We start from the raw sequence: 11658 nt of genomic DNA, 5'->3' as shown, positions 1-11658 counted from the left end.
GGACCAGAGAACAGAGGCGGAGAGTGAGTGGGAGGGGTAGGACCTTGAAAATGCCGAAGAAACAGAGGCCGGGAGTGGTCAACCGGCCCGAGGGCACGCAGGGATTGCGTGTCAGAGCCGGACCCCAGAGCCCCCACGAACCCTGGACACGATCGCTACGCCTGGGCTCCCGGCCGCGAGCTGTTCAGCCTCGACCAAGACAGCCGGCATGCGTTTTACCTGGGGGTCTTAAGCACCATGTCCTCCTCTCTGGTCTCTTTTCTTACCCGTCCTCCTCAATTCTCTCCCTCTCCCTCGGATTTAGGAAGGATTCCCCTTCCCCCACAAACAGTGCCACAGCCCGCAACTGTCACGTGATCGCGCTGTTACACAACATCACACCTAGCACTCGCAAACAAGGACACCTCCCAGTCTTTCTCACATACATAGAAGCTGCGGCGTACAACAGTATACATCCAAAACACCCCCCTCTTTCTCTCGTCCTTCTTTCTCTTGTCCCTCCCTTCCTCTCTTTTCCTCCACTCCACCCTCTTTCACTCTTTTCTTCCTTCATTTCTTCCTTCCCTTTTTCCTTTCCTTCCTCCTTCCTCTCCTTCCTACCTCCTTTCTTCCTTCCTCCCTCCTCCTGTCTTCCTCTCTCTTCCTCCCCTACCTCCTTCCTTCCCTGCTTCCTTCCTGCCTCTCTCCTTCCCTCCTCTTCCCTCCTTCCCTTCTTCATTCCTCCTTCCCTATTTTCTTTTCTCCCTTTCTCCTTTTTTCCCCTCCCTCCCTTCTTTCTTCCCTCCCTCTTTTTCTTTCTTCCTCTCTCTCTCTCTCTCTCTCTCTCTCTCTCTCTCTCTCTCTCTCTCTCTCTCTCTCTCTCTCTCTCTCACACACACACACACACACACACACATACACACACACAAACGAAGTGGCACACACTGTACTGATGTACAACATCCCCCACTGTCTCTGTCTATACATCCATTTGGGTCATACATGACGCACAAACTGTACAGTTAAACATGCTTTCTCTACACACACACACAACGACAGACACAACAGATACAGCGATATGCAGCCAATGCCTTTCCCATCATCAATAGCCTCACATTGTTGTCATATGGTTACACACCCAACACATGCCTCTCCCCACAAAGTGACACCCAGCAAGGTACACAGTCACATGCTCAACCACAGCCGCCTCCTCACTCCCCCCGCCAGTTCCCTTTTGTGTCTTGTCTCTGTATCTCATTGGTACATATGATTAACCATTCAGTACAACATCGCCCCTCTGGGTAGCTGGGAAGTTGAAGGGAGGAATGATTGATGGGATGGCTAGGATGCAGCCTGGGTGTGCGGTGGGGCGGAGCTGTCTTCCCATGCCCTGTGGACTAGAGATCTGCTGAGGTCTCCTGCTTTCCCTCTACCCCACCGCTCCGGGCAGAGGCCGAGCCTGTGCCCGTGCCCGCAGAGGGGAGGGAAACGTTTGGCGACGTGGAGCGGCCACGTGGAGCGGACCTGGGGCGGGGATCTGCCGCGGCTGCAGCGCGGCAGGAGAGACAAAGCCGAGGAGCCCTTCTCCGGCCCCCACAGGAGCTCACGCAGCAGGTGAGTCTGGAGCTGGTCAGGAGTCCCAGGGCTCGGCAGGGGGGCTGGGCTGCCCACAGGGACGTGGGAAGGTGGGAAGGGTCCCAGCATTTATTTGGAAGAGGGTCTGATGCTAGGGTAAGTGACTGACAATGACAACGATAGTGACAGTGACAGGTAGAGTCAGGGTCTGAGTTCCCTTATTCAATGTTTCAGAAGGTTTGAGTTGGATAACAAACATAAGGAAGGCTAACAGTGTGCTGCACCTGAGGAAACATCCCAACTGATAAAATACTAGGCTGAATTAATTGAAGTAAAAGGTTTAGAACAAGGGAAGTGATAACCCCAGTCTCTTCTGGGAACTGTTTGATTAGACCTGAAGCATTGTTTCCACTTCTGGGGTCCACATGTCAAGAGAGAAATTGATAAGCTTAAGTATATCCAGAGGAGGATGATCTATGATGGTTAGGATGATGGGAGGAAGCTGGATGCCAGAGAATAAGTGATGGTGGTGATATTCATACAGTACTTTAACTTTAAGGTTTGTAAAATGCTTCACATAGATTACCTCATTTGGTTCCCATGACAACTGAGAAGTAGGTGCTATTATTAATCCCATTTTACAGATGAAGAAACTGAGGCTGAAAGAGGTGTAGTAATTTGCCCAAAGTCACACAGCTAGCAAGTGTCTAAGAGCAGCTATGTGGCATGGTGAATAGAATGTCCTCCCTGGAATCAGGAGGAGCTGAGTTCAGATCCCACTCAGATACTTACTTGATTAACCCTCTTTGCCTTAGTTTCCTTATCTGTAAAAAAAGAGCTAGAGAAGGGAATAGCAAACCACTCCAGTATCTTTGCCAAGAAAACCCCAAATGGGGTCACAAAGAATTGAACACAACTGAAATGACTGAACAACAACAAACGACAGTAGTAAGAGTCTAAGGCAAGATTTGAACTCAGTTCTTTCTCTGGGGTCCAATGACACTTAGGTCATATGGGAAACACCTAAAGGATCTGGAGAACAGTTATACGAATAATTATGAGAATATCGTTGTCTATGTGAAGGGCTGTCACACGTACAGGAATAGGACTTGTTCCAGAGGACAGAACTAGGAGCAGTAGGCAGAAGTTATAGGAAGGCAGAACTCACTTCAGGAATGTTCAGGAACCCATTTCTGAGGTGCTTTATGAATGCCTATCTGGGATGCTAGAGAAAGATGACTGAGTTTCAAGGCCTTATAACTTCTCCACTGAACTATTGCCATAGCCTTCTAATTAGTCTCCCTTCCCTATTCTTACTCTCCTCCCCAAGTCATCCTCTACCTAGCTACCAAAATGATTTTCCTGTCTTCCATGCCTGAAATATACCTGCTACTTTTAGAATCCATTTGTGGTTGCTTTAGTCGTGTCCAACTCTTCATGACCCCATTTTGGATTCTCTTGGCAAAGATACTGGAGTGGTTTGCTATTTCCTTCTCCAGCTCATTTTTACAGCTGAGGCAACTAAGGCAGAGTTAAGTGACTTGTCCAGGGTCACATAGCTAGTGTGTGTCTGAGGCTGGATTTGAATTTAGGTCTATCCTGACTCCAGGCCTGGAGCTCTATCCATGGAGCCCTCTAGCTGCCCTTTAGAATCCAGGGTTTCCTTCAAAGCTCTCAGTTCAAACACTGCTTTCTAAATAAAGCCCTCCCTGTCTCCCACCCCGACCCCAGCTGCTAGTGCTCTCCTTCCCCAACTATCTTGTATTTATCTTGTATGATTTTAATAGGTATATGTTGTGTACCTCATCCACTATAGAATGTAATCTCATTGAGAGCCAATATGTCATTCTGTCCTTGTATCCTAGTGACTAGAATAATGTCTGACATACAGTAGGCCCTTAGTCTATACTAGTTGAGTGATTGTGGGACCTCTAAGGTTCCTTCTAGTTCTTAAGACTAAATCCTTGAAATGCTGTGTCTATGAAATAAATTCATATTGATTACTGACCTAGCAGAGGATTAAAAAATAGATTCATTATAGCCCTCTTCAGTTTAAAAGGAATTTGAAACCTGGTAGAGAAGATAAGGTATCTTCATAAATGACTAAAGTCCAAGGTAGATTATGAGAAATGTCATAAAGGACAGTAACCACAAGTGCCTTTTGAACGGGGCTTTGAAGTATGTAGATTTCAATGGGCACAGATGAGGGTGAGAAGGGCATTCTAGGCAGCGAGCATCAAAACAAAGACCTAGGGGGGGTATTCAAGAGATCAATTTATACAATAATAGCCATCTTGTAAAGATAAGCAACTCTGAAAGACTTATCGTCCTTGATCGACACAATGATGACCACAGTTCCAAAGGAGCCAGGAGGAAACATGCTATCCACCTCAAGAAAGAGAGTTCTCTTTCCATCAGTTGATGGATTAGGAGTACAAACTGAAGCCTATTTTTTTCTGTCTCCTTTTCTTGGAACATGGCTAATGGGAAAATTTATTTTGCATGTCTATAATATTGATCATGGATTTTCTTTTTCTTGCCTTCTCATTGGGTTGGGGAGGGAGAGAAGGAAAGAGAATTTTGATCTGAAAATAAAATAAAATTGAACTCATTAAAAAAAAAAGGACAAGAGTAAAAGACATCATCAAAGAACTGTATTGCAGGGATAGAAGATGCTCATGGGGCAAGAGCAAGGGATTCACATGGACAGCCAGAGTCCTTCACTAATTTGTACTCTTGTAGGGGAGAAAATGAGAAGGGCCTCTAGCATTTGGGTAGACATCTTGTGGCAACTTTTGGGAAAACATGAAGAAGGATGAGCAGACATGGAGTTGTAGTCAGCATTGTTGAAAAGAACTCTCAAAATGATGAGACCACAGACCCAACTGAGTTTCTGAATGTTTAAATTGCTTGGCCATTTGTTATATTTTCTACCATCTCCTGATTGGGGGTGGGGTGGGGAGGGTTACCTTCAGGAAGTGTAATTCATCATTAGTACCAACTAGTGCTAGCATTCAGCAAGCAGAACAGCTATGGACATATGTCTTCTTTTTTTTTTTTTTCCTAGGAAATTAAAAAATAATTATTAAAAAAGAGATAAGGTGTATTTGGGGAAAACAGAAGTAATCTGTCATAGTGGATAGAGGGCCAACACTAGATTCCCCTAGCTTCATTCCCATCCTTTGGGTTTTTCTGCATACTCAGGAGGTAGCTGCCACAGTGGAAATACCATCTCTCAAAGATTTCAGGTTCTCAGCTATGCTTAGGGAAGAAACACAAGGAGGAACAAAGACAGGCAGGGACCCAAAGTCACTTAGGTAACTAACTGTTCGTGCTGCTATGTCTCGAACTGTTTATTACCATTTCAGCCACATCTGACCTTCCTCTCTGTCCCTCTCTCCCCACCCCCCATGTCCAGGAATAATTTAGCAGAGTCCCAAAAAGAGGGTAGAATTTCCCTCCAGTCTTTCTCAGCTGAGGGGAGGGATTTCTTCCTGACTGATGATTTATCCAATCATCTTTTGACCCAACCCCAGCCATCTGGGGACCCAAGGAATTAATTAATCCATGAAGAGTTTGAGTAGCATATGCCCTTTCAGCAAGATCAGAGCACAGATGCCCACAGAAAGGGGCCAGAGTATAGACCTAGCACTATGTTCCATTCTCTTCCTTACACTGTATTACTCCACTGTGTACCTATCGTTTTTACTTTATGACATCACTGAGATTCACCCTCAGCTTCAACACCTCCAGTGATAGAGAACTGTATCTCTATAACTTTTACCCCCGCCCCCACCATCCCATTCACTCCATTCATTAGGAGGATGTTCAGTCATCAGATATGTAAATGGTATTATGATCATATACATGAACACAAGCATGTGTGCATATTTACATATATGGGGAGGAAGAAGGTAAGTGGATGATGATGGGAAAAAGCTGCACACCAAATGATGATGATGATGATGACTGACATTTACATAGCACTTTACGGTTTACAAAGTGCTTGACATAAATTATCTTATTTGATTCTCAGAACAGTCCCTGGAGGTAATTGTCCCCATTTTACGTATGAGGAAACTGAGGCTGAGAAAGGTAACTTGCGCAAAGTCATACTGTAAGTGTCTAAGGCAGGTTTCAAATTCAGGTCTTCTTGATTCCAAGCCCATCGCTAGATGCATTTCATAAGGGCAGAACTAACTTTATGAGTAGGTGGAGCCATATGGTCTTACGAACTCTAAAGAGTCTCCCTTGAATAAAACTGTTATCCTCCTCACTGGCCCTTTAGAATTGCCAGATATTCCAACATTATAGATAAATTCCTTTGAGTTAACAAGTATCCTATTTTCAGATGTAAATTCTCCTGCGAGGTACTCCTTTTGAGAGCTGATCACACTTTAACCATGAGATAATCTTGTTAATTGCCCACTGAAGTTCATAATCCAAGGGTTGTTTGTCCTTGGTTCTCGAAGAGGACCATGACATCAAGATGATGACATGACTTGCAGTTGACTCTGATTTGAGTGAGGGAGAGCTGTGCAAGGTCACTCCCCTTGAAAAAAATAACCCAAGGAAATGGGAGTTTTAATGGGGAATGGAGGTGGGGGTTGGGCTGAAGGTGGGAAAAAGAAAAAAAAAGGGAATTTTAGAGGTAGTATATTGTCCCGAGCTAGAAGTCTAGGCAGGGCATGGAGTGGAGAGCTCTGGACAGTCTGACAGCAGCATGAGTCCTTGAGGCAGCCAGGTGCAGAAAATCCTTCCAGGTGTTACATTATATTGGTATGCAAAATTATCATTTTATTTTAATATGATGTAAACTCCTTGAGGGTGAGGTCAACTTCATTTCTGTCTTTGTTAACTCAATCACCAGCACAATGATTGATACATTATGTACTAGGCACTTACTGTAATAATGATAATACTAGTAATAAAAACAATAATATTAGCTAATACTTATATAGCAATTACTATGTGCCAGGCACTGTGTGAATAAGCATTCTTCCCATTATTCTGTCATTTGATATTCACAACTTTAGGAGGTGGGTGCTATCCTCATTTTACAGGTGAGGAAACTCAGGCAAACAGGTTAAGTGACTTGTCCAGGGCCACACAGCTAGTAAGCATCTGAGGCAGACATCAAGCCCAGATGTTCCTGAGTCATAGAACTGGATGGAAATTTGGAGATTATTGGTTCTACCTCAGTTTCTTATGGCACTGATGGTGTCTGTCTCTGCCTCTGCCTCTCACTTTTTGTCTTTCAGTCAAACTTATCTTTCTTCCAGTCTCTGTCTTTCTTTAACAATACCTAGGTCTTTCTCTTTTTTCCCTGCAGTTCTCTGTGCATTCCTTTTCTTTATTTTTGTCCTGCCCTGTTCTTGAGTTCTACCCCAAGAATAGTAAAGTTAGGACATAGGGGCTGGGGAGCCCCCAAGACTAGTACATGGTAAGGGGGGATAGGTGGGAAGAGAGGCAAGTGCCCTGGTTTGGTGGCAGTGAAAAGGGTTTTGGAAAAGGTATTGATCTGCAAGTCAGAAGATAAATTAGTCCTTATTCTGCCACTAACTAGCTGTGTAACCTTGAGTGACTCATCCTAGTTTCTCATCTCAGTGCCTCAGTTTCTTTATCTGTAAAAAGAGGGAACTGAACCAGGAGATCTTGACGGTCTCTTCCAGCACTTTCTATGGTCCTTCCCTTGGGAATCTTGTCCTATACCAAGCACAATGCTGTAATTGCACCATGGGAGGAAGAATAATAACAATTGATATTGTTATGGTACTAAGATTGGAAAGTGCTTTATGTCACAATGATCCTGTTAAGTGCTGCACATGCTACTGTTCCCATTTTACAGATAAACTGAATCTCAAAGGGGCCATTAAAAGATTTGCTCACTAAGCACATAGCTAATGTCTATATGGCAAAATTTGAACTCAAATCTCTCCTGATTCCAAATCCAATGCCCTTTTCACCATACCACACTGGCAGCAGAGGTGGAAACCCTCGAATTCCTGACTCTCTGACCTCAGTCTTGGCTCCAGCTTCAGGAAAGATGCTTTCCTTGTCACTGTTGCTGTGGCTGGTACCCATGGGTCAGGCTGCTCCCAAGGATGGGGCTACCAGGTAAGTGGGGCAGGTGGTACATGTGGGAGGAGGGAGGCAAAGCTATGGGGCTGGGAGTGGGGAGAACCCAGGGGGCACCTGAGAAGGTGGAGTTGACCATCTCCATCTGTGAAGTTAGTTTCCCCACACTTGGAGTTCTCTACAAAAGTCAACACCAAAATTGTGTTGGCTAGTATTTCTTCTGTATCCTACAGACCTGAACAAAATCTAATCAGCCCTTGTTCTTACTCTCTCATTCTCCACCTTTACACATACAGAAAGAGAGAGAGAGAGAGAGAGAGAGAGAGAGAGAGAGAGAGAGAGAGAAGGAGAGGGAGAGGGAGGAGGGAAAGAGAGCATGCCAGGCAGCTGCAAAAAAGAGGAATACAGACTCTAAAGCTGGAAGGGAACCTGGAGGAGATGCCTTTTTTACAGTGGGGAAACCGAGGCCCAAAGAGGTTGTGACTTGCCCAAGATCACCTAGGTGGGAAGAAGCAGAGTTGAGATTCAAACTCCAGTCCTCTGAATGAACCAAGGTTTTTCCTTCAGGGAGACAAGAAGGCTCCAGTGGCCGGTGTGCCCTTTCCCCTGGGTCACTGTCTCTTGGGACAGTGAGGGAATCATTTTTCACTCCCTTATGCTGAGAAGTATCTTTGGCTCCCTGTGTCTGAGGGACTTGAAGAACATCCTGAAGGGCCTGACCTGTGCCTCAGGAGGGTGGCTTCACAGTAAGTGGCTGCTCCTTTGCCTCTCTCTCCAGGGCTGACGCTGAAGCAGGACCTGATATGCAGTCTAACCCTTTTCAATCAGGACCTGAGCAGTTACGGTAAGTAAACCAGGAGGGAGAGGGTGGGAAGAAAAGGGGAAGCTCCCGGGGCTGGAAACCTGGGACCTCCCAAGTGCTGATCTTGTGTTGTTCCAACAGTTTGCTGCAGAACTACCTGAAGGGATTGGGACAGGCCTCTGGGGACCTGGAACAGCTGAGCCGAGAACAGGGTGAGCTTGGACCAACAAAGATAGATAGGAGACTTACCTGAGTGTCCCAAAGAACTGAGGGTGGGGAGTCATTGTACACAGTCTTGTCCTCTTTTATCCTGCCACCTCCCCTAACCCAGCCTCTCTCCCACAGTGCTGTTATATCTCTTTGCGCTCCACGACTTTGACCAGAGTGGACAGCTGGATGGCTTGGAGCTTTTGGTTATGCTAAAAGAAGCTCTGTTTCCTGGGGCCCAAGCTTCATCTTCTACAGCTCAGGTATGGACTGCTATTCAAGGTTCCCAGCTGGAGAAGAGCTTGCTGTTTTCTAACTCTGGTACCTGTCCAGATCTCTCTAGGGCTCTGGGTGGGTATGGTGAATGCCAGAGGGGCCGGTGATAGGAATCCTGAGAACATCTCAAATTGTTTCAAGGCCTGGCAGGTGCAAGCCCTGGCAATGACAACAACCAACCTGGCTGTGTTGCTACAGGTGATCAAAGTTGTCGACAAAGTGCTGGAAACCCAGGACCTGGACAGAGACGGGCTGGTGACACCTGCAGAGCTGCTCACCATCCCTGGAGATGCACTGGGGCACAAAGAGACACAGGAATCCTCTGTTCCACCTTCCCAAGACTCAGAACTTGTTAACAGTCCTGCCATGCTAGCTATAAAGCTATTAGAACAAGGCACTGGGGAGGCCATGATCCAGGAGGGGGCCACAGGCCCTGGAGGGGAAGATAGAGAGACCATAGATCCTGGGCAGGAGGCTAGGAGCCTGGGGGAGGCCACAGGCATTGGAGAGAAGAATAGCATGAAGGCCACAGATCCTGAGCAAGAGGCCAAGAGCCTGGGGGAGGCCACAGGCCCTGAAGAGGATGATGGAAGGAAGATCACAGACCCTGAGCAGGAGGCCAGGAGCTTGGAGGAGGCCATAGGAGGCCCTGGAGAGGAAGTGGGACACCAAAGTGAAGCTGGAGAGATCAAGGGTCCTCTAGGGGAGGTTGGAGAAGGGATGGAGATTATTGTGGCCGAAGTGGGAACCCTAGAGCTAGAAGAGCGTTTGGACCCTGGAGAGCTTCCAGGTGAGTTTGGAGGTCATGCAGTTCAGCTGGAGAATGATGAAATGTGAGTCTTAGGGATGAGGTCACAGTCCTGGAAGCCTCAGTGTCCCACATGAAGATATCAGAAAGGTGTGTGTATGCGTGTGTGAGGCAGGGTATGAAAGTCCCCTAGCCCACCACTGCTCACCCTTTTCCTGGTTCTAACACGGTGGCAATCCTTTATCTAGTTCATGGAGAAATGAGTTCAGGTTATAGAACAATAGTGACAACCTACCCTGAAACTGGACTGTCATCCCAGAAAAGGCAGGTAGCAACTGGGTCTGGTCACAAGCGCATGGACTTGTGCTGCATAATCAAGAACTGAATAGTGTTTGCCTGATGGACACTTGGCTACATGGCTAGTTCAGGTGAATCAGTTGGGCTTTGGGAAAATAGTGGGTGGGCAAATGGCTCTAAGTAATCCTGGGATGCACAGACCTGTGGCCTCTTTGTATAAAAGTCTGAAAGAATCTGAGCTAGTGTAGCTCCAGGTCAACCTGTGAAATGGGAAATTTCTCTTTGGTGCCAATAAATGCCCTTCAGTCCTTTTCCTCATTCTTCACTGCACCTGTGCTGTCCCTGGGTGACCCACCATCTCTTCTCAGGTCTATTTTCTCCCTTTCCAACCCCACCCGTCCTGCGTCAGTGCTCCTAGGATTCTGACTCTGCTAGCTCTCTTAAATGCATGTTTGTGTGTCCCTGCTGTAAAGTAACACTTCTAAGAACACCCCCAAGTATCTAGAGCTCTTAATATCTAAACTGCTTGGCTCACAATGTACTGCAGGGTGGAGAACACTGGCTCACCTAAGGCTGATAAAGCTTTACTGCTAGTCTTGTTGTACAGAGAAGTAAACTGAGGCTCAGCAGGTATAAATGATTTGGCTGAGATCACCCAGCTCCGTAGTGGGTGTAAGAGAAAAGGTTTAAATATGAACTTCCTAATCCAGGGTTCTTTCCAGTATCGTGGGCTGCTTTTTAGACACTTTAACAGAAAGAAGGGATTCCACTGGTGCAACTTGAGGTAGGACAGGTCAACTGGGAAGAGATTTGAGGGCAGAGATTAGACTCCCTAAACTCCACGCCTGTACTGGGGGCTGTCTACACCAACCATGTTCTGCGTTAAGGCCAGTCACAAGCTGACCAAACCAGCCCAGGTTCCCCAGAGTCCTTAGGATCAGAGATGACCTGGGACTGATCTAGAGGTACTAGACATTGATGAAGCCTATGTCAGAGAATCTTTTACTCCATGGAGAACTGACGGGCAACTCCATCAAGTTCCATTCAGGAAATTACTGAGTTGCAATAGGGCTCTGAAGCAACCAAACAAAAGTTTATGCATATTCTGGGGAGGCACATATCTGGACCCCTCAGGGACAGGGGATAGGGTTGGGCTATTTTTCACCATCCAGGCAAGTCAGTTGACTGTACAGTCAATAAAGTTCTGCACTTTGAAGACTCAAGTTCAAATCCTGCCTCAAAGAGTTACTAGCTGTATGGCAAGTCATCTAACCTCTCTTGGCTTCAGTTTTCTCATTGGTAAGAGAGATAATAGCACCTACCTCTCACAGTTGTTGTGAGGCTCAAATGAGATAATTTAATGCCAAAATCCTTACAACCTTTAAAGTGCTATATAAATGTGAGCTATTACATTCCCGGAACCTGTGATTTTGGGGCAGCCCCTCCTACTTGGAGGACAGCAAAATCTGCTCCCACTAGTGAGAATGGCAGGAGCTTGTGCTCCCCCAGTTTAGCCTCCGGAGATCTCTGCCCCGCTCCGGGTCACAAGGAGGCATTCCACTTTGGTGAAGGAAAGGTTAACATAAATGCAAATCATTTTTTTCCTCCCTGGAGTTTCAGATATCAGACAAAAAAGAATGTACACTGGAGCCCTTAGCACAGAACACATACCAAGGTTGTTTCTCCTGTAGGTGGC

At 46.3% G+C, this 11658-nt stretch overlaps 1 protein-coding gene across 4 annotated transcripts; it reads left to right on the top strand.

Annotated features, from left to right (window-relative positions):
- Positions 1 to 33: 33 nt before the first annotated feature.
- On the top strand, positions 34 to 10280 carry CGREF1 (cell growth regulator with EF-hand domain 1). 4 transcript variants are annotated; one of them, XM_072633989.1, is made up of 6 exons: positions 34 to 1593; positions 7590 to 7671; positions 8411 to 8476; positions 8576 to 8646; positions 8780 to 8904; positions 9116 to 10280. In XM_072633989.1, the coding sequence occupies exons 2-6, from the start codon at positions 7601 to 7603 to the stop codon at positions 9752 to 9754; spliced, it is 972 nt and encodes a 323-aa protein (XP_072490090.1). In that variant the 5' UTR covers positions 34 to 1593; positions 7590 to 7600; the 3' UTR covers positions 9755 to 10280. The 4 variants fall into 4 exon arrangements, with proteins under 4 accessions (XP_072490090.1, XP_072490088.1, XP_072490089.1 ...); XM_072633987.1 differs by having other exon boundaries at positions 35 to 1593; positions 7540 to 7671; XM_072633988.1 differs by having other exon boundaries at positions 35 to 1593; positions 7537 to 7671.
- The last annotated feature ends 1378 nt before the right edge of the window (positions 10281 to 11658 follow it).

The sequence above is a fragment of the Notamacropus eugenii genome, chromosome 1 (assembly GCF_028372415.1).
Source record: "Notamacropus eugenii isolate mMacEug1 chromosome 1, mMacEug1.pri_v2, whole genome shotgun sequence".
Lineage (NCBI taxonomy): Eukaryota > Metazoa > Chordata > Mammalia > Diprotodontia > Macropodidae > Notamacropus > Notamacropus eugenii.
The sequence above is the reverse complement of the archived record's forward strand: the minus strand, read 5'-3'. Positions and strand labels throughout refer to the sequence as shown.